This window comes from Amphiprion ocellaris, chromosome 23 (genome assembly GCF_022539595.1).
Source record: "Amphiprion ocellaris isolate individual 3 ecotype Okinawa chromosome 23, ASM2253959v1, whole genome shotgun sequence".
Taxonomy (NCBI): Eukaryota; Metazoa; Chordata; class Actinopteri; family Pomacentridae; genus Amphiprion; species Amphiprion ocellaris.
This window is the reverse complement of record NC_072788.1, coordinates 4,902,518-4,929,704: the sequence shown is the minus strand read 5'-3', so window position 1 is coordinate 4,929,704 and position 27,187 is coordinate 4,902,518. Positions and strand designations below refer to the sequence as shown.

At 39.9% G+C, this 27,187-nt stretch overlaps 1 protein-coding gene across 5 annotated transcripts in view; it reads left to right on the top strand.

The window, feature by feature from the left end:
- Nucleotides 1–27,187, top strand: part of LOC111562544 (RAS guanyl-releasing protein 2) — a 57,114-nt gene that overhangs the window by 7,782 nt on the left and 22,145 nt on the right. For all 5 annotated transcript variants that reach the window (XM_055007451.1, XM_055007448.1, XM_055007450.1 and 2 more), the window contains exons 2-9: nt 12,412–12,545; nt 12,801–12,903; nt 13,155–13,211; nt 13,533–13,664; nt 14,127–14,277; nt 15,701–15,874; nt 22,922–23,038; nt 23,465–23,746. In XM_055007451.1, the coding sequence (XP_054863426.1) occupies nt 12,412–12,545; nt 12,801–12,903; nt 13,155–13,211; nt 13,533–13,664; nt 14,127–14,277; nt 15,701–15,874; nt 22,922–23,038; nt 23,465–23,746 (1,150 nt within the window). The remainder of the gene's footprint in view (nt 1–12,411; nt 12,546–12,800; nt 12,904–13,154; nt 13,212–13,532; nt 13,665–14,126; nt 14,278–15,700; nt 15,875–22,921; nt 23,039–23,464; nt 23,747–27,187) is intronic.

The window sequence follows — 27,187 nt, the reverse complement described above, 5'->3', positions numbered from 1 at the left end:
ATCTCAGCCTGTCATTGCAAACTCTGCTCCCCTCACCTTTAAAGGCATGGCTGGAACACACAAGAGGAGCTGGAGACATTCTGTGGGTGGGGAAGGTGGCTGGGGAGGGAAAGCGTCAGGCGTGATGAGCTATAAATCAGGCTGTGGCTTGAGTTAAATCAGTCGAGGTGAAACACAATCGTGGTTGAGCCCTGTGGGAGGGCAGATCAAAACACACCGGTGCTACATCTCAGCTAGTGATTAGTAAAGACAGTGAATCAGCACTGATTGTGGCTGCAAGATCACGATTAAATGAGGCATCAGTGTGCTACAGGTGTTAGGCGTGCCTCGGTTTCAGAGAGGGAACTGAAAATGCCCGTGGTGTCCCACACCTGCTATCAAAAAGTGCATTCATTTCCCTACCTTTGTTTTCATACTGTTTGCAGCCTGCGAGCTCTCAAGCTTTTTATCTGAATGCTCATAATTAATGGTGTATTATGACTACAGGAAATTAAGGGGTTTGCGGTCTGCCCAGGAGTGTGATCCGTTTCAGGGAGGAATACATAAACAGGAACCAGCCAGGGCTGCTTAAACGCCTGCAAGGGGTAATGAAGAAGTAGGCTGGGTGAATGTGAAACTTCCAGTGTTTACATACAGAACTCTTTCAGAACGACTCTTGTATGAAACCGCCGTACAGCTCAGTGAGCACAACTCTGACAGTCAGGAGGAAATGAAGCAGATAAACACAGTGCAGCGAACAAATTAGCCTCCAGATGCGCTGTTTGTGCTTTATTCTGCAAACCACAGCCATTTCTTAGAAAACCACAGTTGGTGAAAATGAACGGATTCAGCATCACTTGGTGTGTGATCGTATCTAGAGGGTGGTTTTAGATAGATGTTTCCCTGCAGCCACGCCACCGTGACTCCATGTTTCTGCATGAAAGGTTGGAATCTGGTGCCTTGAGGCGATGGAAGCGGCTGGGGTTTATATTGAATTGCCAGGTGAAACAGTCTGAAAAATTCAAATACCGATTTTCAGAGTAGATTCCTTTCTGCTGGCTGTTTTCTTTGGTAACTTACGGCAGTTTCTTGCCAAAAAATGGAAATTACGTGGAATAATTGGAAAAGTTAGTCCCTGACTGGTAGAATTCACATGATCAAACTCAATTAAACACTCAGAAAGTCAAAACTTTTGATTGAAGGTGCAAATTCCCACATTGCATATGAAATATTTTGCTTTTAATATGACACTAGACTGTAACTGCTAGTTGCTGTTGATACAGAGTGGCCTAGATTAGTTATACTTTAGCAGTAATCCCTATCAGGGCTGAACAATATGCTACTTCAGTAAGACTGGAGAATGTAATATATAGGCTGAGGCACCTCTATACCACCACAAAGCTTCATTTATAATGTTATGTTGAGGCGTTTTTTACCTTTATCAAACAGTTGCAGCCCCCACAATTTGGATAATGCACTTTTCTGTATTGTGATTTTGATATTTTGATCGATTGTTCAGCTCTGATAACAAGTTTCCTTTACTTTTCATTCTCTCACAAATATTGGGAACAGCTTGTGTAAACGTTACAAGGAATAAAATACAACACATATTCAAAAATCACACAAAGCCTTAACATTTTGTAATGGCCATATATAAAAAAAAAAAAAAGCGCAGGCCCAACTTAAGTGTCTGCAGTAGCTTATGTTTCGATGATAATAAATTGTGTTTTCATTACATGGCTGGCTGACTGTAGCTAAACTTTTGAAATTAACTTATGTGTTTGGATAAATTCCATACTTGCAATAACTCCGCTATTGCATTAAAGCAGCAAAACTGAAAACTCCCTTCAATAATCTACTTTATAGTCCATTTTGTTCCCGTTTATTTCACTGTAGAAGCTTTTAATCAGTGCAGAACAGCTCCGTTGATTGCAGCAATTAATGACAATTACATGTCAGATGATGTACATAATTTATTAAGTTACCGCTGCTGCACCAGTGGGGTAAATTACGCTTTAGGCCCATTTTAAGTTTGGAAACAGTAGGAATTACACTGCTACGTTATGCTACAGCTGTTTAATAAAGTCAAAGAAAAGGGTCAATATATAATTGCAGAACTTTTTGTAACATAGTTAACATTTTTGCTGTTTTCAGGCCTAAAATCAGCATGGCCACCTATAACCAAACAGAGATTCTTCTAAAATATTTCATATACAGTTGAAAGATAGTGTAGTAAACCTGTTAACATGCCATAAATCCACACTTGACTCACACACTACTTTCTATTAAATAACTAAAAAGCCTTGGAGTCTGGCCAGTCTTTTCTTCAGGAGGAAATGACATCATGTGGAGCAGGTCATGTGATCTGGAATCAACACACTTCCTTGAGAGGTGTTTTTGTAATGGGGAACTTAGTCTTAAGTGATTTCACAGACACAGATGCAATTTGTTATTTTCCATAAAAAAATGGATATATTACCAAAAAGGAAATATCTGTCATGATTATCTCAACTTAATATAAAGAATACAATCAAAACAATTTTTGAATAAGCTCATTTTATAATTGTTTAGCTAATTAGAAGGTGGTTGTTATTAAATCGGGATGGTTATTTAGTTGACATTTTAGTGATATCCAGTCATTTTTTATTAATAAGTGATTGTTTCCATAATAAATAATGATGGAATTTGTAAAGACATGATTACAATGAACGTAAAAAACATAATTTTTTTTACTTTTATTAAAAATATATGCAAGATATATCCCATGGATTTCAAAAGTCCTTTAGTTATATATTGACCCAAAAGACGGTGACATTCTACATGAGTTTGTTCAGCGTACAAGAGAGTCTGAACACAGATTTTAAGAGTTTTGTTAGTAATCTACATGACTCGATGACCCTATTTAACCACTGGAGCAAGGCTATGCTAACTAAGCTAACTAGCTTCAGGCTATAGCTACATAGACATGAGTGGTATTAAGCTTCTTATGTAACTCTCAAAAGCAAAAAAGCAAACAAATATGTAAATAAAAATCCGACTTCTCTAGGCTTAAGTTAATTTCTGAGCTGTTTTAAGATGCTAAGCTAACTATTTTAAGCTAACTAGCTTACTGGTTGTGTCTTTAGGTTTATAGTCCAGGCATAGCAGTGGGCATTTTCCTGTATTTTCCAGGAGTCTGTCGGTTTAAATTTGAAATCCAACTGCCGTGATGAAACACGATGTAACAACAGGATGTGAGATTCCTGACTTCAGCATTGCAGAACTCAAAATGAACCCCTGACCGAGGCGAAGCTGAGAGGCAATTGGCCGGAGTCGCCTGGGTGTTCCCTGCAAGAGCCAAACCCCGACGCATAGTTGCAAAATATGATGTACCTTCTCTTTTACACAACACGCCATGCCGCCTCATCTTTCAGTCTTCACACCGTGAGACGCCGAGAAGGAAGTTCAAAGTTTCGGGGATATAACTGAAAAAAAAAGCTAAAATTGAGCCCACTTGTTAACTCAAACCTGCTGCATATGAAGCCCTTTGCGATAAGAAAAAACACAAGTGTGGACACGCACATACACTTGCCACATTTCACATACCGACACACGCCCTTCCGGTATTTGTTGTGAAGCAAACTTTCACATCTGGGAGAGAAGTTCGAGCAGGAAGCGTGAAAACAAAGCAGCGCATACAGCCTGACACAATGACGCATTGTTGTGTTCGGGGGACCAGAAAGGCATTTATTAACAGCACATGGGATCCACAGCGATGCCCTTTCTGGAGCACACACTGCACTTTCCATCTGAAGTCAGAGAGCCGAGATATGAGAGTGCGCCAGATGTGGAACAGGATGCGTACCTTTTTTCACTTTAGAGGACGTAATAAAACGTTACACTCAGGCAGCTGCCGTGGCCCAGCAAGACATTGTGGAATTTGCATGTTTTTATCCTGTGTTTCTTTCTTTTACGTCAGGATTACTAGGGAGTTTGCATACACAATATCAGCACAGTATTATATTTAGTAGTAAAATAATTCCAGATGTAATTGACTATTTCATTGATTATGTCACTCTGCAGTAGAATATCAGGTTTTCTGTTTAATCTTGTAACAGTAATATAGAGTATTTACTATGTATTGTGTTGCCACTATATTCCACACTAGCTGTAGTTTTGTGTCTTGTTTTTGTCATGTTGTGTTTGATTTCTCTTTTGTGTCTCATTTCTGTTTTGTTTTTATAGTTTTGTGTTCGTGTCATTCAGTGTTTTGTTTTTGCCTATTTGTATCTTCTTTTTGTCATGTAGTGTCTCAGTTTTGGGTTTTTTTTTGGTAGTTTTCACAGTTTTGTTTTGTGTCACATTTCTGTAGTTTTGCGTCTAGTTTCAGTTATTTTGTGTCTTGTTCTATGTCATTTTGTGTCACATTTTTGTGTTATTTTTATGTTCTGTATCTCATTTTTCTTTTGTATCCCGCTTGTGTCATTTTTTTTTGTTGTTTTATGTCTTGTTTGTGTCATTTTATGTCAAGTTGGTATCATTTATTGTCTTATTACTGTCATTTTGTCTTGTTTTTTTATCATTTTGTGTCTCGTTTGTGTCATTTTGTGCCTCAATTTTATCATTTTGTGTCTCGTTTGTGTTGTTTAATGTCTCATTTCGCTTTTGTGTTTTGTTTGTGGCATTTTTTGCATGTCTTTGTGACAGTTTTGTCTCCTCCTAGTTGTTTTCTGTCTCGTTTTTGTCATTTTGTGTTTTGTTTTTGTCATTTTGTGTCTTGTTTGTGTCATTTTTTGTCTTGCTTGAGTTGTTTTATGTCTCATTTTTCTTTTGTATTTTATTTGTGACATTGTGTTTGTGTCTCTTTGTGCGTTTTGTCTCCTTCCTGACGATTTGTGTTGTTTTTGTCATTTTGTGTCAGTTTTTTGTTGTTTTGTGTCATATTTTTGTTCATTTCACCCTGTCAGTTTTATCTGTAGCCTTCTGTTACTGGTTTTTATGTTTTTGGCTACAAAAAGGATAAACTCTTACAGTTTTTAACTCTATTTTGTAAAAACAGTCTACTACTGTTAGAATTTGTTTGTTTTTTTTACAGTAATTTATTACAGTGTAGTTATTATCTTATAGCGTTTTCCATCAATACTAACCCTCCCTATCTAAACTCCCTCCTTCTGCCAACAATATCTTTCCATGTTGGGTGAAATGCTCTCTTCCTGCCTCTCCTTCTCTCTCTCTTTATCTCCCATTCCTCCTCTCCTCCCTCCACCTCAGCTCCTTCCCTCCCCAAGGAGCAACTGTAGCTGCTAATCTCAGTTTGCAGCCGGTGCCCCCCCACCGACGTGGCATTCTGTGTGTCCAGGGAAAAGGAAACGTTTCCCTTCCTGCTCTCAGTACCCGGCAGTCTGTAAATAGAGCCTGTCACCAGCTGCTCTGTCGGCCCCTCTGGAGGACTATATCTGTCCCATCATGCAGCACCCTTACTACAACTTCCTGAAACAAACTATGGGGTGTTGGGCAACAGATAAGGGTGGTGTGTGTGTAATATGAAACGCAAGTGTTTCTACAGTTTGTGTTGGACAGAAAGATGAGATAAAGCTCTAAACTCGGGATTACTCCCCCTCAGTTTGTAAACTGTTGTTGGAGATACAGTCAGGAAATTACCGTAACGGGAGTTCAGCGTTTCAGAGTCAAACTCTGTGATTATTTGTGGATACGAACCATTAAACTATATGTTTCTCTATGTGCTGTCACACAGAGGAAGTTGGATTTGCTGTTGGAAACCTAAAGTTACTGCTTTTAGAGTTTCCAACTATGGCATATGTTGAAAGAAAACTTAGTCTTAGCAGCATTATACCCACTAGTAAAGTAAGCCATGGAAAATGGACTTAAAAAGTAAAAGAAAGGTTTTTCTGTGACAGCAAGCAAATCAGTTTATGGGAAATGTCCCATAGATGAGTAGAAACACAAGCAAATTCAAATTCTTATAATGATAAAGTCCTTTTTAAGCACAGGATTCCACCATTAAAACATCTGTCACTTTTCTGTTCATGTTCCTCAAGACATACCTATCACAATGATAGCAAGAGCCATTGTATGTGTGGGATCAACATGTCAGCATAAATGGCAATTTATAGAGAAGGTGCATAAATTATACAGATTCCCCTTCATTTTAATTGCTTATGGGCATATACATAAAATTATACAGATCATGAGAAATGGGTGGCGGCCCACTACAGCCTGCAGATTGTGTTGTGTAATGAACTCAGCCCTTACCACATTTGTCAGGGCGTTGGATTTGGGATGCATAAATACCACCATCTGTGATTCTCTCTCTGATGTATGCTCCTCTGGCGGAGTTTAAAATGTTCTTTTTTGCATCACACAGAAGCAGCCGCCTTGAAGTTTCACACACTGAGTGCAAAGTGTTGCAGCTGTACTTCGGTTTTTGTTGATTTAAAAAAAAAAGTGTTAAAATATAATACACACGAGAAGCAGACATGTTCAGAGGCTGTTGGTGTCGGTTAATGGAAAGGAGTTTATGTGTGAAAGATGATATTTCTAGTATTGTTATTAATAACTCATGCAAAGCCACATGGTAGTTATAAGACACTTGTGCTCCAAACAAGAAAGATGCGCAGTCATTGAAGGACCCATCACTATACACACCAGTGAGCAGTGATTCCTAACACATCTCTGGGGGTCATCAGGTGGAAACCTCCCTTCAACGGTGTTTCACCTATTTAGTCCCACAACACCTCCAGGAGGCTAGGCGCTGAACTCTGGCGTCCCAGATTCACCCCTCTAGTGCCAGTTCACGCTGCTTCTACACAATCCAGACAGCGCTGCCACGTTCAACTGATCCAGGCCCATTTAGGAGATGCTCCAGGTAGTGACCAGTGCCGATGCTACCAGTTAGCTAGTGCAAGATGCTGAATACCTAGTGCCAACTGCTAAAAAGTGACAAAGAAACTATACTTGTTTACCCCTGTATACCCCTGTAAATGCTAATGCTAGCTGCAAGACTACTACAGTGTCCAAAGCAAACTTGCCACTAAACTACACAAACCAGCTCACCAAACTTGCTAGTGATATGTGCTAATGCTAACCGCTAATTGCTAAATATAAACACATAGAATCAAAAATGCATTTTTTTCATAAAACAATACTGATGTTTGAATTAAATCAATATAAAATTATTTTGCTGCAACTCCAGTTTCAACCATTGGCTCAGAAGAAGTTTACAACTTATCACAGGCATAGATTTTATTTGGTTGTTGGGGAGCATTAAACACTTAATTTTCTCCAAAATTTTATTTTTTTATGGCAATGTGTGCCTTTTCCAAAATTTCCAACACAATGAGTAAAAGGTTATAATAATTTTTCAAAGTAAAAGTCTTCTTCCATGTTTGAAGTCATCAGTCAACATAATCTGAGACACAAATGTCTGTACTATGTCCTGTGTTGATCGATTCAATAGTTATTGAGTACCAGAGCCACCATTTTTGTGATTAAAAATAGGGCAATAGGAGATAGAATATATGAAACAGTTGTGTGAGAATGAACAGACTGTGTGTGTCTGTGTGTGTTTGTGTTTGTGTCTAATCAGGGTGAATAAATGCATCTGTATCCACTGTCTCATGGCCATTATCCATGAAAACATCAGTCAAACTTGTGCTACCCAAATGCCAAGGAGAGAAGATAAAGCTAAATCAATGGCTGTATGGAGACAGTGCATTAGCATGGGGGCGTTTACTGGCATGGGAATGAGCCCATTATGGAAATATCAATAAAAGGATGAATGTCATTATCTGTGTGTTTGTCAGGTACTTGGAATCAGTCAGTGCTAGGGTCAGTTTTAAGACATGATGAGGCATTGATGATTTATACACCTACACATGCAGTTTGCTTCAAATGTATATTTAAAGGGCACATGTACAGATGTGAGTTGTTAAATGGAAATTGATATTAATTTGCTGAAATGAATTAACAGAAAATTGTTATTTTGGTCCCACAAAACATAATATAATTATCATTATACTTTAAAAAAAAGATAGATTTTTAAAAGAAGCATTGCAATTCAAGCAGTACAGACTGTAGTCCTGCATTTCCCATAATGAAAGTACAGTTTTTCTGTTGTTATGTGGCTATAGTGGTGAAAACGAGGAGGACAGCAGTTCGAAGGCAACTCTCTACGTCCAGGTGACATTTTCGCCACCCATTCTCTAGTGAAAATGTCTTCCTCATGGCCAGGACTGACCAGGCACCCGTCAACTTCCCTTTATCCCCGCTGCGCCCCAACCCACCCCCTAATCTGGCCGATCGATGGCCCTGGGTCGTCGTCACCAGGCAACCAAGGATCACACCAAAGCTCTCCCAGCGTGTCATACTTAACAATCAATGCACAGCTATAGAAACAGCATCAGAAGTGACACCGCGGAGAAGATGCTTAAAGAATAGCTAAAGGGACGGCACTCGTTGGAGATAAATCGGCCTCTGAGTTCTCCTGAGCAATCGCAGAGAGAACTGTTCCCTGGGTTGCCACAAAGGGGCTCCTGTCAGTGAGATGATGGATGGTGTCAAGGTAGTGTCATCAAGACGTGCACAGCCTGCATTGTAGTGCCAGAGGAGGCCTGGTTCAAATTGGTTTTCGCACAGGTGGTACTGGAAAATCCCCCTGCCTTTCTTTTTCTGTTCATTGCTGCAGCCTCTGAGGGATGCATGCAGTCGGCCCCCTGCGTCTGAATGTCCTCTTTTGTCTTTTTGGGCACAGACTGTTCTGATCTGAACAGTGAAAATGCAGAAGTGAAACACAAAAAAGAGCCTTTTCTGCTCTGATTTAGAGCACTAATAATGACTCCTGTTGTGTGGCAATAATAGACTCCAAGGCCACTTTCCTTCCTGTTGTATTTATGAGATATGAGCAGTGGTTTCTATACTGTTGCAATATAAAACACAGTGCCTTTTTTTCTGAGCAAGGTGTCTCAAATGTCTGAGGTTTCTCTGACAGCACCTCTCCGTCTAGCTCAGACTTATTTCCTGTGGTGGCCTTAGCATCCTACCCAGGAACTTTCATGTCTATTTATAGCATTGTTTTTGATTGTTGTCCATGACTTTCCTAACCGTAGAGGCACAGATTTGAAGCTCTAATCTTGCCCGTTCATCCTCACGGTGCTTTTCGCTCGCTCTCGCCGTGTGGCCGCTATGATGAACGATGATGGAAGCTTGAGGATTACGCTTCCCTCTCTTTCCTCGATGCTTTCTTCTCCCTCCAGTCCCCGCAGAAATGAGTGTGGCCGAGACAGCTCGTGAAGCCTGTAATTGAGTGTGTCCACCCACCGTGTTGCGGCAGAGACAGTGCAGTGAAAGGCTTCATTGTGTCAGGCACAATAGATAAATACACATTCTCATCACACCCTTCTCACACTCGCAGAACCACAACACTGAAAAGCCATTAGCGCAAAGACGCAGCGGCGTGGTGTGCTGTTGTGGATTTTGTGACTTAACTCCGTCACTCGAGCGTGCCCTCAGAGTTACCTTCACTCTTATCTGCTAAATATCTGGTGGTTTCTTTATCTATCCTTCTAGCCACAGATTGACACATAACCTTTACAGCAGATAGGACTGAAGTATTTTACTGCTAAGATTACTGCAAAACATCGAAAAGTTTTTTTCTCAGGCTATTTTCACTCCTGAGCCATACCTCTCTGGGTAAACATGTATTTTGTGCATGTATGTCGTGTCTCGGTGTGTGTATACGTTGTGAAAGTGTGACTAGACTTTAAACTGTGGTTGCCATGGTTCCCAGCAGCGAGGATGTACCAAATTGAGAAAATGCCACTATATGTTTTTTCAACATGTGTCATGTAAATGTCAAATGATTTGAAATTGCATTAACTCTGAATAACTGCTTCATTTCTAAGCTGCCAAGTCAAGTGTTTTCTCTCATAAACAATCCAAAACAATTTCTTTAGAGGGACTATACTGAAACTACAGGCCTCAAGTAGAAATGCAATGCAACAAAATTGAACAAACATGGGATCACTGAAACACAATTGAGTGCACATTTGATTTCCAATTGGCCTAAAAGCAGGAATCTGGTCAAAAAGTGACCTGTGAACACCAGAACTTTGTCAGTTTTTAGACCTATAGGCCATGTCTGTCTGCATGTCTGCATCATAACTCCACATGGAAATGAATTACACCAGATGGAAAAAGATACAGGAAGATCTCAACTAAAAATCAAAGGAAACACAGTTGCAGCAGTAATCAGGAGGTATAGAAGGAGCCATAGTCGCACTAATCAGAGCCCCTGTGGTTGTTCTTTTAACCCTTTGATGCACAACGTGAGTCAAGAGACACACATTTTCCATTGAATTTGGGTCACTTTTGACCCATGTTGTGCATCAAAGGGTTAAATGACTTCACGGACAGTGGGCTGTCTGCACAGTGTAGCTCTGAATAACAGAAGGGTAAGTGTTATAGACTTGACCCAGGGGTTATCACGTGAAATTAGAGAATGCTAAATAACATGAAAAGAACCCTCGGTAATGTTGGAAGCACAATTTTTGGTCAGGTGAAACCAAGGTAAATTTTTGCAGCTCATACATTTTGCATGAATCTGTCCAGGACTATCACAGTGAATGCATAGTCCCGACAGTGAAGCACAAACATAACAGTGTGGTGATATGGGGCGGCATGAGTGCAAAAGTTGTCAGAAATATAACATTTATAGATGGTGCCATCGATGCCTGTAGATATATGATAGCTGCCTGACAAGATGACTCCCACTCTCTAAAAAAGACTTAGTAGATAAGGAATATTCCAGCATGATAACAATCCAAAGCACACTGCCAAATTCACATTCCAAAGCCGAAAAAAGTGAAAACTATGACTTGGCCGAGTATAGCGTCTGACTTGAATCCAATAGAACATCTTTGGTGTATTTTTAAGAGAAAGGCAGAGCAATACAACCCCACTAGCAAAGAAAATAGTCCATCGTGTATATTTTTAATGTTTCATTTCACATTCGAGCCTTTCCTCTGCTGTTCAACATGAATGCGATGCAGTTACTGTAAGTTGATGCGACTCTGAATCATTTGACATTTAAGTGATATTGCACAAGGGTGTCCTCAGTTCTGTTGTATACTGTATGTCACATGCCACAGCCTGAAGCATGTCAGTAGCAGATAAATTGTGGTTTCCTGGCGATTGTGCTTGTGGCTTTGTATTAGTCCGTCTGACAAGCCATATATACTGATGCAATATGTTCACCACATCTGGCTCTAGAGTTCACAGTCCTAAAGCAGGACTTTGATGTTTAAATGTAAATTACACTTTAGTTAGAAGACAAATCTGATGCCACTTGAACTGAAACAGTCAGTCAATACTTTGGATGGTGTATATTTTCAATATTTTACTATTTTCCTTAGTGGTGGAACAAGTTTTTGGATCAAAACCAGAATGTAAAAATAAACGTAACTGGATTTTTCAGGCTGATCATGATACTTCTACTATGGAGAAACAAATTTGACATCATTGTGTCTGTCAATACTCATATATTTATAGCCAGCAATGTATTGAAAGAACCGTTTAGCAGCGTACCATGAACCCACCACTCCTGCTCAGCTGTGATGTTTACTCTGCTACATGCGCTGCATCGACCGACCAATGTATCAGTTGGGCTGCAGCAAAAATTACAATTTCTTACTGACGCAGTGATGTGAAAGCAGTATTTAAATGGTCTAGCTGGTTGAGGTGGTGCCAATTTAGCTATTTTATATGATTTTGGGTAGTTTAACCCATGACAAAGGATTATAAACTGACAAATAGCTAGTAACTGCACCTGTCTAATAAATGTAGTGGAGAAAATTTCCACCAAAAATCTAGGAGAATTATTTTCTGAGAACCAACCATGATGCTTTTGTTGTATAGCTATAAGATAGCATTGGATACTTTGTGGGATCTTGTTTAAACATTCTTTGAGCAGATATTTTAATCCAAAGTTATTCTATCTTATACAATGTTAAGAGATCCTAAACAGCTATTGTTTTTGTAGCATGTAACCTTCTCAGCCTTTTAGAAACTCAACTCTCCACTAAAAGTTGGACCAATTAAAATCTGCTTCTTCAAGCAGAACAAGTTTCGGTTCAGATTTTGCACACCCTGACACCTTGACTGCCTTTGGGTCCAAATGAACCATCATATCAGTCTGGGGGATGACTCTGACAGGCAAATATCCTAATTAACTTAGCATGCCTTTGTGGTGTAAACAGCGACTGATTATCTCACTCACTGTAGCATTGAGCGAGATGCAAAATAACGGCCCACACAGCTATTTCAAAAATGCGGTAACACCCACTGTGAATTTTGTTTCCTCACTCTTGGCTTCATAATTACTCTTAATAAACTTCTTTTCTTTGCATCTTTTTTTTTGTGTGTGTGTACGTGTTTCAGCGAGAGGCACGAGAGTCAGACTGCAGAGAGGGAACCGAGGGGGAAAACAGAGACGAAGGAAAGGATGGAGTCCATATTATCAGAACAATCTGCCACGGTGGACGAGCTGGTGGAGGCCTGCATCCAAGCATTTGGTTGGTTATTTAAGTGTTATTTCTTTCATATTAATAGTTAATTTGACGTTAAAGTGCATCAATAGAAGCAAATTATGTGTTTTGTTTTTAACATTATATTGTATATTATTATTATTTATGGTGATTTGGAGTATAGAAAGAAATCTTTTTTCCGAAATGTATATTGTCGTACGTATTGGTGGCCATGGCGACCAAACATTGATACACACCAACTGAAAGCAGATGACACTGTGACATTCTTTTTTCTTTTCACAGATGAGAAGGGCACTTTGAAGGATGCTTCTTTGGTGCGCATGTTCCTCATGATGCATCCTTGGTATATTCCTTCCACTGACATGGCTAAGAAGCTTGTGCTCAAGTATCCTTCACTTTTGGATTCTGCTACATCAAAGATGTTTTTCAATGTTTGCCTATAGATATTTCCTTCCACCAAGCACACAGAGCAATAGAATCAAAGCCAGGTCCTTTTAGAATGGATAGAAAAGGGACCTTGAAGAAGAAAGTTATTGTTGATCTGTTTTGTTCTTCTAAATCTGTTCAATCTTATTGAGATTTTAGAGGGAACAGCTACAAGTCTGATGACAGTTTGCACTTTGACTTGGTGATCAGATCTCAAGAAGAGAGCTGCACTGCAGAGCGTCGAACAAAGATATGCCACCTGATGAGGTAATGAACTATAATGTCTGTGTGACTTTTATATCATCCAATGCCTCTTGTTTCTGATCTTTGGTCTGTCCACCTGGCATCTCTTACTCTCCCGCTCTTCTCCTTCTCTTTTTTCTGTGATGTCTTTGATTTTAAAACAACACAGAAGCTGTATCATTGGCTAAAAAGGCCAATTTTATCACCATACAGACAGCTAAATTAAGGAGAAGCATTGTCAACGATCACTTTATTGTGTAGATGTAAACAAGCCTATTTTCCTCCACTTCTCTCAGCACATCTCTCTCTCTCTCTCTCTCTCTCTTCCTTTGTTCTGGCCTCCAGGTACTGGATTTCTGAGTTTCCCGCAGAGTTCAATCTGAACCCGGAGCTGGCAGACCAGATCAAAGACTATAAAGACCTCTTGACCACCGAGGGCAACGAGAGGCAGAGTCAGCTCATTGACCTCGACAGTGTGTGAGTGAACGGGCCGCCGAATGCTGCGTGTGCCGTCAACAGTGTGAATGAGCATCTGTCTCTGGCTGTTTATGTCAGCTTGCCCTTTGATTGCCTGTTATTTAGCATTGCTGAGCTGTGTAATGCAGGGTCAGTGACTTTCCCTTTACTCATAAAAGCCATTTTGGTGTGACCTCACCTTCCCTTTAGAGCTTCATAAGAAGACATATTTTGCTGTTACTGAACATTTGCAAATGACTAAATACCCTTCCAAAAATACAGAGTTGGCTAATATGTTTCAGGTTCCACAGGGTTTGTTGTATTTTATTATAGTGGATTAAGTGTTGTGCTTTGATATCCAACACCACTTTAAGTGCAGCTCCAACTACTGCAGTGGCTATAAAGCAGATCCTCGTATAATGTTTTATGGTGTTGTTCCATATGACTGCTGAAGAAAAAACTGTGCTTTCTTGCCCCTCTCAGGCCGTCCTATAAATGGAAGCGGCAGGTGACCCAGCGTGTCCCGTCCGTGTCCAAAAAGAGGAAGATGTCCCTGCTCTTTGACCACCTTGATTCTTGCGAACTGGCCGAACATCTGACCTATCTAGAATACAAATCCTTCTGCAAGATCCTGGTCAGTGTGACCGCAGCCCAGGCTGATATTTACATCTCTTGAATTCTTTAAATTTTTAAGTACTCTGGTGTTGACATACTTTGGGCTCATCATAGTTGCTAAGCAATAGCGGGTCAAATCAACCTTTACCACACAGTAATTATATTTGTGGTCTGGAAACATTTTCCTCTTTGAGTGTTATTTTGCAAAGGCTGACTGGGTGTGTGCAGTTTTAAATGTGAGAAGTTTTGTTTTTTTTAGATCATTTGTTCCAGTGTGGGGGTGCTGTTGGCACAATGAGGGCAGGGGCAGTGGAATTTCTCTTGGCTTTGTCTTTGTGCTGCTTCTAAAAGAGATTCTGGCTCAACATGAAACAACAGAAATAAAAAGCATCAGCAAAAGATAGATTTTGACTAATTTAGTAAAAATAAATCTGTTTTTTCAGTATTTTCCAGAGTACAGATAATAAGAATCTGTGAGCTTTAGACTGTAGGTGTTACCTTTGGATTAAAAAAAATGCAAAACAGTTCTTTCCCCATGTTAGCATTTTCATGCTAAGCTAAGCTAACAGCGTGCTGCCCCCAGACATGAAAATACAGGGTGGGCCATCAGTTTCCATACATAGGAAAAGTAAACATTTTATGTTGGACAACCATTTTATTTATATAATGTGCTCTATATGATCACCATTGTTTCGAAAACACATATTAACACGTGCTTTCCACTGTTGATAAACTTGCATTAGCACAGTTGAAGTTCTGCTTGTAATAGCGTTGCTGATACGTTCCTCGAGATGATTTATGTCTTGTATCTTCACCTGATACACCATGGGCTTCAAGTGCCCCCAAAGATGGCGTCAAACACATCTTCTAGGGTATCTGAAACATAAAAAATATACATTATACATTTTCCTATCTATGGAAACTTATGGCCCACCCTGTCGTCTCACTCTTTTTATGTAACTCTCAAGAGGAAATCAGATGAATATCTTCTTTAAAATATTAAACTGTGTCTTTAAAAGAGCCTGCAGTGGTTTACTAGTGTACTTCCATAAAGCTGGTTAACAGAATAAAAGCACATTTAAATAAATAATTAATAAAATCCATGAAATAATATCTAGATCTTTAGTTTTTATCTATGCATCAAGATCCTACATTTCCCATGATGCAATGCAATATAATCTTTCATTAGATCTACCCTGCTAGAGAGATGCAGTTTTTCAAATCCCACATCCTCAATTTGCAGCACAGACCACAGAAGACATAGTATACCTTCTTTATGCACCTACAGCAATAATAAATTGATTGGTTGGGTATAAGTTCTTGATTAGGATACCCAAAGTGAAAATCAGCTGAGGATGTAGTCATTGGACTGACGGTATGTGAGAATGATGCAGTTTTATTTTTACTAATTTTAGTTTTCAATGCTCCGCTTCTCCTTTTAGTTCCAGGACTACCACAGCTTTGTGATGCACGGCTGCACGGTGGATAACCCCATCCTGGAACGCTTCATCACGCTCTTTAATAGCGTCTCCCAGTGGATCCAGCTTATGGTGCTCAGCAAGCCCACAGCCCCGCAGAGAGCCGCTGTCATCTCCCATTTCATCAGAGTGGCACAGGTCTGTCTGCTGGGACCATTAAAATTGGGTTTGGGAAAGTTGCGTGGGGTTCGGGGTGCGTAGACAAGCAGAATAATAGAGGGTGATCGCTTGGGACCAGAGACAAAGAAGAAAAATTATAATGAGAGATGAATTAGAAATGGCAGTGAAAACCAAGAGATATGCAGAGCCGCTGTGGGGCTTAGATGTCTTCTATACACACACTTTAGATGCCATGATTTCCCATTAGGTGGCACAAATGGTGAGAAAAAGGAAAATTTAATTTACAGAGGCTTTGGTGGTATTAGCATGTTAAGATCCCTACTGAGAAGTCTTTAAGATAATGCTGCTGTCAGGGGAAACCTTGCATCTCTTGGAATGAGGAAAAACAAGGTTGCGTAGCTGGATGATGATGCATTTTTATCATTATCCAAAGGGTTGTTTCTGGGCTCAAGGGCTTGTAAAATTGTCTCACATAATGAAAGAGCAAGTAAAACTGAATTCATTTGGAACAGTTCAACGCTGCATATACCAAAATGTGTCATAGTTATGTCAGTCCACAGCACAAAATGCATTACTTTGACCGTGAAGGTTTTCTGCCTACCTCTGTGAACATACCTCTTAAGTCTTCATCACATGACTCACAAGTTTTTTTCCTGCTTTGCACATAAAGAGAAGAGCAAAGTCCACATTGCATCACTAATCCAATATACAGTAGACCCAAGTCCACCTCCATTTGGCTGGAGAGAGTTTACTGGTGTGTAATACAACAGAGGATAGAACACGGAAGCAACATGAAACCATCTGATTTTGGTTTAGGAATGGTATTAATAATATAATTAACAAACAAATGCTGCAAAACTGCAAAGAAAATCAGGGCCTGTGCTGCTGCTAATCAGTGAAACAGATAAAGTCAAGTAAGCCAACAGTGCTCCGATTTGCTAACCAAACTGTACAAGAAAACTAAGGACAACAACTAAACTACCATCCCAAACTAGTGTAACTAACAAAGAATAACTGTGAGCAGGTGTGGAAAATTAGAGAAGCCTTGCAGTTTCCAGGCAGTGGAACAAATGTAACATATCACACAGCTCTGACCTCTAAGTAGCTGCTTTGAACTGGCTACAAAACATACTAAGACAAAGAGTAAACCACTATCCAGCAGTTACAGAGTACACAAAGAAACCAGGTTATCGCCAGTACGTGATTACAGAATACACAACAAGGACTGCCAGTTTTCAGATACACAGAAACACAAGGCTGCTGTCAAGTATTACAAAGAATGTACAAGGACAAACTGAAGGCTCTCTATTGTGCCTCTATTAAGCAAGTCAATTAACATCTCATGGTGACTCATTGGTTAATGGAACAGAGTGTTTCAGTGACTGTCTAGCTGCTGCTGACCATGCCCCCTTCAGGAAGAAAACTCTCTCTACATCTGTGATTAACAGTATGGAGCAGAACAGGTGATTACACTGCAGCTGTAAACATGACTGTGAGGCCAAGATTTTCTGTCACTACTAACTTTCTCTCTGAGTGATCATCTCACATTTGACAATCACTAAATTCACAGCACAGAATTTGTCTTTAACTAATGTGAATGATGGGTGACTGTGTTTTTTGGCGCAGAGCAGCAGCTTCTGGTGTGACTGGTGGTAAATATGTAGGTTTAATGGTCTGTGGTTTAGCCACTATTTTGTACTTTTTTTTGTATTTTGTACCATTATCTGACAACAGAAACAGAGCAGCTTTATTGGGAATTCAACTGTATTAAAATACAAAATAATGAGGACAGGGAGTAGGAGAGAAGCAAATGGAGCTTAGGTTGTATTGAAGTACAAGTGAGTTGAAAGAGCTGAAACTTAAGAATCTGTAGAATTTAATTATCCGCACAAGTTGTTGGTCCTCGAATCTTGTCGTTCACTAGAAAGGCTACAGATGGTAAACAAGACTACAGCAATAGTAGCAGCTCTCTATATATGTGACTGTAGTGGGGACATTTTTGTTTAAGCAAATTTAGTATTTCCAGTTAACTCTTGAATGCACCACCAGAGAATTAGGTCAGCTCCTCCCATGGCCCCGCCCCTGATAGAATGTATTTAAAGCACCTGTGGCATCATGATCACCTTTTGTCTCTGCTTGATTGCTGCCATATGGGCTCCTCTGACTCTGAAGTAGGTGATGTAGTCTAGATTGTTTAAGAATTTTTGGCTGTTTCAGAAAATGTATTCACATATTTGTTAGACAGTCCCCTGTTTGCCTCATTAGCATCTGTTTCCCTGAGATTTGTGATGCCAAGTTTGTCTGCCTTGGTGTAATGTGGATGCTGCCGATTCCCCCTCAAGTCTGTATCTTAATTGAGCCAACTGGTTTCTTTGGTAATGATCCCCCGTGGAGCAGGTTGCCGGCTGGTGGTGGAGGTTCGGCGTTGTAGTGTGGATATTTCCTGTAGTGGTGAGAGCACTGGGGCACCTTATTTTACACCAATTTGTAGTGGTTGTGAGTTGCTGTGAGCTCATGAGTGGTTTGTGGCACTCCTGGAAAATTAATTTACTGTCAAATAGAATTAAATTATTGTAGTATTTTAGTTTGTTTTATTCTGTGTCTGAGGTTACGCTCTCTGCAGGCACTTCCAGAAATCCACGATTCAATCAATTGGCAAATAAATGTATTTTCCTCTGATTTGAACCACGTCTCTGCGTTCTCTGTTATCGAACATATGTAACCTGTGAATGACTAAGGTGGTAGTTCAGATTTAATATAATAGGTTCTGCTTCTCTTATCTACCCCCTTCATACCCTCGCTACATAATCATATTTGGAGTGAAGTTTACTGTAGTTTAGCATCTTAGCCTGCTAACACTTGTTACCAAGCAAACACAAAGTACAGTTGATAGGATTAAGAATGTAGTAGTTTCACAATGATTAATCAAAAAAGTACTTAGTAATTGAATCCATAATAAAAATACTCATTCGTTCTTCTGAGATGCATCCTCTGGTGAACATAAATGTATGAACAACATACCTGACAATCTATCTGTTAGTTCTTAGTACATTTTGGTGGTGGTTTGTTGACTAACCAGTCGACATCCCCAGAGTCATACTACTGGCATTGTAAAAAAAGTAAAAAAGAAGTCTATCTTTCCTTTACAGAGTGCTCACTACTTCATCTTTAGGGAGAAAAAGGTCTTTTTGCACATTAGCCTGATGCTATTGCAAAGATTTACCTCCTATGTATCTAAAAAAAAGTCTTATACAGCACACTAAGTCTAAATGAAGTTTGAACAGTCCTGTAGCCATGTATTTCTACAGTCTAGACTGTGACTGTAATCATTTCTGGTCATCTACCGGTCACCACGACTCTAATCCTAATCTTAACTTAATCTTGTCTCTCCCACAAATTCCTAAGAAACCTGCCAGCTAGCTGCCTCATATGGTTCTCTGACCATATGTGTGGAGACTGTCATTCTCTCACAACAGAAACATCCCTCTAAATGGCGTCCTGAGCTTCACCGTAATTGATGTCATTTCAGCTTTGCTGTTATCATTTGCTTTGGTCTGCCAGATGGGCTGAGATTTCCCTCCATGCGACAATTCACTCATCTCCACTGTGCAAGGGAGCTTCAGTCAACCATAGAAAGTGCGGGAGAAAAAAAAATTCCATCTTAACAGCCTGCAGTGCTCTGCGAATGCACCCTCATTACTTTAAGATTGTTTTCATCATTATGAGATGTCTTGGTCTGCTCCCATTCTCGATTCATTTCATCTTTATCCACGGAGCAGACGCCAGTCGCTCATTATTTATCTAGCGGGGTCTCAGCAGGGTTCCTCACCTTTCTCTGTCAGAGTACGCCGGCACTCTAACACCTCACTAGGGCTCTTGTCCTGAGTGTTTCCAAACTTGACTGCCCATTGATACTTAACACTTGAACTTGTTCCAGTGTTTCGTGAAGCTCTGACAGAGCAGAGGGGAGGACAGATGCCGATACTGACCGGCCATTGTTGGAAGAATTCTAATTTGCTTTGGTGACATTTGTTTTGGTGGCAGCACAACGACCTTTGTGTGGTTTGAGCGAAATATCTCTCCAACTGTTTAATGGATTGTTAGGAAATTTGGTGCAGATATTCATGTGGACCTCAGGAGCAGTTGTAATAAATTTGATAATGCCCACATGGCCTGAGCAGTTTCAGTCTGTCTGATGCCACTTCCATTTAAAATGAGCTCTACTTTGTGTTACATTCTATTCAATACATTCTAGCAAGTAGCAGAAGATGCTTGATGAGTCTGCTAGCAAGTCAGTAGACTGTTAGATCTCTATTTTCCTGGAGGTGCTAAGTCAGTCTTGATGTAACTTTCTAACTCATACCTCTTCAAAATCACTAAGCATCTTTCCTCTGTGTTCCTCTTTCTGTTTTCGACTACTGCAAATTGATGTGTGCACCAAAATAGAGTTTGCAGCACAATTGAGGAAGATTCTAATCAGTAATATCAGTGATGCAGTGGGGCTCGACCAATGAAGCAGTTTTCGTGCATCATGGACTCCCTTTTAAAGAGAGCAGATAACCATGGTAACCTATGCTGCACAGCCAACCTGTTCAAGTGAGCATTTCTCCATGGCTGTGTTAAGGAGAATGAATAAATACGGAACTCCAGCAAATCTGTGCTGACATTTTTATTAAAGAGTCTTTGGGTTTTTCACTTTTTCTTTATTGTGTGTAGCTTTGTGTGTCTGAATACTCTGCAAACTTCGATGGCAAAAAGTCCATATCAAAGGGAGTTATGCTCTCCGACAAAACGTTGCCTAAAATGCCTCATTTGGAGTCGAGGCTTTTCTTCTTTTGCTTATTTACATCACCGTGTAACACATTTGCATAATGCCTGCATAGCGGCTGATTTGGCATGCCCTCAAATAAAGACAATTAAGGACTTGCTTTCGCTATTTAATGCTGATAAACTTGAGATCATCCCTTTAACCTTATGTTTTGCTGTTCTTGTCTGAAACAGTTTGGTGTTTTTCACATTAAAATTATTATGTGTCCCTTGATAAATGGGCTTAAGTGATTTAATTCAAAGTAAAGTGGTTAGATTCAAATAAAACACCTTTTTTCTTTTGCTATTCATTAAGAACAGGTCCCTAAAACATTCAACAATATAAACTGAAGTCAAACATTGTACGGTGATCAGTGTGTGCATGTAATATATAGAAATATTTGCTTTATTAGTTAAATTTTGTGGCCTCTGTGCATGAAAGCCTGTTTGCAGGGTTTGCACACTGCAAAAAAAAAAAAAAAAATCCATGTGTGCCACAACAAAATAAAACATGCAAATGAAATAATTTTCTTTACAGATTGACAAACCAAAAGTTATTTTTTCAATTTCTGTAGCTGTGCCATGGATGGATCCAGTTTGCAAATCTATATTCAAAACATTACATAATATGTGACCTGCATTTATCACTAAATCAATTCAATTCGATGTCAGGCCCATAATTGAACATTGGCTCAGAGCTGTGGAGTGAAAACAGAAGCCCAAGAGGCACAAATGCAAGAGGAAAAGAAATAATTATTAATATTCAGGCGCATGGAAGATCGTGGAATATTTTTCTTTTTTAAAGAGCTTTCCCTGTTATCCACTCTTTTCACCTGTTTCAGGCTTCAAATTGAATAAGAAAAGCTGCTTATCAGAACATGCTTATCCAATAATCTTTGGGTTATTCTGTAATGTATGAGTAAATAATGTATTCAGCTTCTCCTCTATGTGTGCTTGGCTGTGTCTGTTTTGCACCAGTGCCCGATTTTCTATGTAATTTCACAGATTTCCTGGTCAAGCCCATTTGTGTTTTTGGCCTGGAGATCTTGCTTGCATCTGTGGACTGTTTCATAATAACAATCAATGTTTCCCGCCGTTGGAGTGTCCAGAAGTTATTTTGGACATTGCCGTCCATACAGAATGGGTGAACATTTGGGCAAACACATTTGAGAGAGATCATCCCTGCTGAACGTTCCCTCATTAATTCTTTGCCAATTTAAAATGCCTCAAAGTTTAATATTCAGAAGTGTAGCTGAGTGCAAGCACATGCAGGGACAAAAATTATGTTCAAGCTGGTTTCAAATGTCTTTAGAGGCAGCACAGAAGGTAGTCTTAATGCACTTGACATTTCCTAAAGCTTCCCTCAGGGTGTGCTGCTTGTGTCCCCTTTCAGCTTCCTATTGGGAGCACATTACAATTGACCCATGTTCATTAGTTTTTGTTTTTTGACTGCAGACTTGCAAAAAAAATGGCTGCCTTCTAACACATTACAGAGCTCACTTCCAATTCATTTCACATTATGTTCTCTGCGAATGTGCCCTCTGGCTTTGAAAAACATACCACATCCCCAATCAATTTTGTGATAACAATTAGTTGACAAGAGGATGAGCCCCCATCTCCCAGCACCAGCGTACACAGTGATTTTTTTTCTGCACTCATTAGGCTTGGCATGTTGACAATGAAGCGCTCCCCCAGACCTCCCTGATGGTCACATGCGTGTGTGTTGTAGCTGAAACCTATACTCTGCAAATGGTGGGCTGCCTTTCTCTCTGCTTTGCAAATTGATTCCAAAGGGTGTTTGAGCTGAATCAAATGATCCCCCCTGGCAGCCCTCCCACACAGCTGCGACCCCATTGATTTTCAGTGAGATGCCAGCAGGCTGAAGGGCAGCGTGGAGCCCTGCAGAGTGCCATTCACAAAGAGTTAGCCTAACTTTGACACAGACAGGTTAGAACATTCAGTAAAATGTCGGTATGCTCGCATTAGGCTCATGTGTGGATGTGCATCTAGGCTGCTGAACGCTGCAGGCTTTCCAGCTCTACTCTTAAAGTCTCTGGCTTTACCCTCTGAGGCATTTATTTTTCACCGCTACATTTTTCTGACTGCTGGTAAATCTTTTTTAACCTTCACCACCTTCCATCTCTCTCTCTCCCTAGAATCTGTTTTTGGGCAGTTTGCTTTTGGCAGTGGCTTACACAATTCACAAACTAGCTCCTCTTTCACCCTCACTCCCAATATTTTTGCTTTGTCCCTCGACAGAAGCTGCTGCAGTTGCAGAACTTCAACACACTGATGGCGGTGGTGGGCGGCCTCAGCAACAGCTCCATCTCTCGTCTCAAAGACACGGAGACCCACGTCAGCGCAGAGACCAACAAGGTGCGGTAGCTGCTGCCATCCTCTAGACATCATTTCTATTTCTGGCATCCGCAGCCAGATGCTACCAGACGATGTTCGCTGCACGTTGATGCACTTAACTAACTAGAGATATTACGTCTTGATTCAATAATCCGCATCTCCTCTGTGAGAGCTTCCAAGCTTCTTATCTGTGCCCATTACTCCTACACAGTGTCTTTTTCGAGCTATGAATTTGGTCCACATGCCTCGAACGTTAAATGCAACAGTTGGGGGAGTTACAGTGTCTCTTCAGTTATGTAAGTCCATCTGGTGCAGAAAGTTTTACAGAATGTTTTTTATTCTTTAAGCAAATCTCTCTTGAGACAGCCTCTTCTCTTTCGTGCCAAGTCTCGTATTTGTCCTTTCCCCTCTAATTAATTTCATCCCTCTACATTCACTCAACTACAGGTTTTTAACAACTTGATTGAACTGGTGACATCATGTGGGAACTACAGCCAATACCGCAAGCGTTTCTCGGAGTGCTCGGGCTTCCGATTCCCCATTCTTGGCGTTCACCTGAAAGACCTGATAGCTGTCCATGTGGCATTGCCAGACTGGGCCGACAAAGAGAAGACACGGGTCAACCTGGCGAAGACCCAGCAGCTGTACGCCATCCTTCAAGAGCTGGCACTCATCCAGACCACGCCGCCCAACGTCGATGCCAACACAGACCTGCTCAACTTGCTTACCGTGAGTGTAAAAACTGGACAGAATGTGTGTGTGTGCAGAGTGGAGGAGAAATGTTGGGCTTGAATTAATCTACCTGCAACAGATTGTACCAACTCTAAAAGCAAAAATAGGTCCCGAATCAGAGGCTGTGAGTTTGTTATTCATCATGAAGTGCCACAGAATCTGAAAGCATGACTTGATTACCAGATGGAACTGAAGTAGGCGGGAAAATTTAGAGAAGGACCAACACTTTGTGTCCAGCCAGTGCAACAGGCAGCCAGCTTGACATGCAGACTTTGTTCTGCTCTGATTTGACTGGCTCATGGTTGGACAGACTGTTGGAGGCAGGTGGCACAAAATCTGCATACAGCAAAAGGCCAGAGATCATATATAACCAAAGCATTTGAAAAATGAACCTTGAAGTACAAAACTTTGGATCGCATGAATATAGTGCAGAGAGGTCAGAACGGAGAAATAAATCACACAGTATATGAGAGCTATAAGTGATTACTGAGCAAATAATTAAAGCACAGATAATTGAATTCATCAGCAAGACATAGTGGAAGCAAGAAAATTGACCCAAATGCAGAATTTACCTGCCACAAGGACAGCAATGTTTGTAAATCCTTATTCGTGTTCAATTACTTCACTGGTAATTAATGCTGATTTTGTTTTCTTCGTGATATGGGCGTGACAAATCGGGAAAGTGGCTGCTAAAACCCTATCAAGAAATGATCGCGGGTTTCTGCAATGTATCCTTCCCGAATGCAATATATGTGTTTACAAAAGTCCAAATTTGTAGGGACCCTGAAACACCAATTAATGGTGTGGTGCGGATGCTTGGTGTAAAAGTAGCTAAAGCTGGTAGCTGTATTTTTATTATCTATCGATGTATTTTTTAATAAATCCACCTCTTGAGCTGTCCATAGTAGCATGCTCCATGCTTCACGTTGTATGCTCCATACAAGAGTGAGGTGAACTTCACATTGGATTAAGTGTCGGAAACATAGCATACAATAGATTAGCACCAACTTTCAGTGATACAACAGGGATTAAAAAGTGCTTCTGATTTCATTATTCTAACACTGTTATCCAGTAACCACTGATTTGAAGTGATGCCTTTGTCCGGGGTAAAGAGTCATAACCTCTGTTCCAACCTCTCTTCCCTGAACTTTAAATCGTTAACCTGCACTGAAACCTTCATTGTGATTAAAGACCAAAGAGCTTTGCCTGTCAGGGAGCTTTGAAATCGCCTGAATGCTAATCTCAGTAGAAACAGTGCTGTCTGTTTGCAGGAAAGCCTTTAGCTAAGAGATCACATTACACAACTAATAGTTCAGTTTTATGCATTTGTACTCTGTTTTCTTATCACTCTTACTTTTGAAATACTTAGATTTCAAAGTGCAGTAGAAATAGAGAGTATCGTTGCAGTTAAAATGTAGAAGTGAAACCAGTCATCAGAGCAGTAATTATGTGAAGTTAGACTCCTTCTTGTCTTGTAGCCCACTCCACTCCTGTCAATCACCAACAGGAAGAAATGAAAGGCTCCACCAGGAAATAATCCCCCCCAAATATGTTATGAAATACGAGTATATTCCATTTGGACTGTGACATGACAGTGTGCAATTCAAACTAGATGCAGACAGTTTGCAGTATTTTGGCTTAAACTCAAATTAAATGACATTTTAAAAAGGCTTAATAATAGCAAATCATAAACTTAATACAATAAACATCTTTTTTACTGAAAGAACAAACATTTTAGCACAAATAAATATATATTATATGTGTATTTTATCTTCAGCGGGAGGTCACAAACTGGAAAGTACTGAGCAGAATAATCCCTGCATTGTTCATGCTGGCTTAAAACGTGGTATTTGTAACCATCACACAACCCCGATGTGTGTCAGTATTTTTGGCAGATGCAGATAAAAGTTTTCTGAATTTGAGATGGAGAGCTTTCTGAGTTTAAACAATCCCAAGAGATCAATTACTCCGTCTGACTGCAGGTGTTGGTGTGAGATTGCACCTGGTTTCCTTTTTTCTTTTTTTTTTCTGTGAAAAAGAAAGGAAACTACTTGACAGGTTTTGTAGCTGAGAAGCACCAGGAAAGTTTGCTAGACAGAGTCAATACCTAATTATCTTATGCTTGTGATTATTGATGTTGATCTAGCTTAAATCCTGCTGGGCTTGCAGCGATTAGATGGAAAGGAAGTCAATAAATCCTTCAGAATAATGAAAAAGGGGAAGGGAGGCCTGTGCGAGGGGATAAAACAAGTAAACCAAACCGGTTTACCTTGTAATTTTCCTCCTCTTTAATTCATACTCATTAGCGGTTCAAATGGAAAAGCTTTTTTTTTTCGTGATCCGGAACGCGGTGGACAGTTGAAAGGTAACCCTGGCCTTGAAATAGCGTAAGCCTCACTAAATCACAGGGCCAAACAAGAAGAAAAGCCTTTTGTCCTTCCGCAGTTGCCACTTCAACTCAATAAAACACAGGAAACACAATTAGAGTAAGAGAATAGCTCCGAGGAAAAAAACTATTTGAGGCTGACAATGGATGCAGCAGATGATCACGAGCGGCAGTTGGCTGTAATGTGCTAACTGGTGCAAAAAAAATAGAAGGTGAGCTCTCACCTGTTGCCATAGTGGCATAAAATGTCTTTTATGTGAGGAGTCATATGGTTTCCATCAGCCTTTAGGGTTAAACAGTAGCAGTGCAGAATAATTCATTGCCAGAATCTGATCCCACTGGATTCCACTAGAATTTAGTACAGTTTTGAGGCTTGGTGCTGATTCAGACCCTTTAAAGCAGGGTGTCAAACTCATTTTAGTTCAGGGGCCACATTCAAGCAGGCTGGACCAGTAAAATCACAACATAATAGCCTGTAAATAACTACAACTCCAAATATCTCCTTTGTTCTAGTGCAAAGAAGTACTTTCTGAATACTCACATTTAAGGAATTATCTTTTTACAAAACATTACTTTTTAAAATTTCTTAAGAAAAATAAGTTAAATTTCAGCAATATTTTATCTCAATTTGTCATTCACATAAAATATATTACAAAAATGAGACAAAAAAAATGACAAAATGAGACATAAAATGACAAAAACGAGACACAAAACGATAAGGAATGAGACAAATGACACAAAACAAAACAACAAAGAGACATAAAATTAGACAAAAAAATTACAAAGCGACAAAAAATGAACAAAAACACGACACAAAAATTATACAAATGACACAAACAGGATCAAAAATGACAAAAGCGAGAAACAACACAAAAAAGTAGACAAACAACACAAGCGAGACAAAAAACACAAAACGACACAAACTATACACAAAATGAATAAAGTGAAACACAAAATGACAAAAATAAGACAACACAAGCAAGACAAAAAGGAAGCACAAAGCGACAAGAACGACGACAACATGAGAGACAAAAAACAACAAAAACAAGACA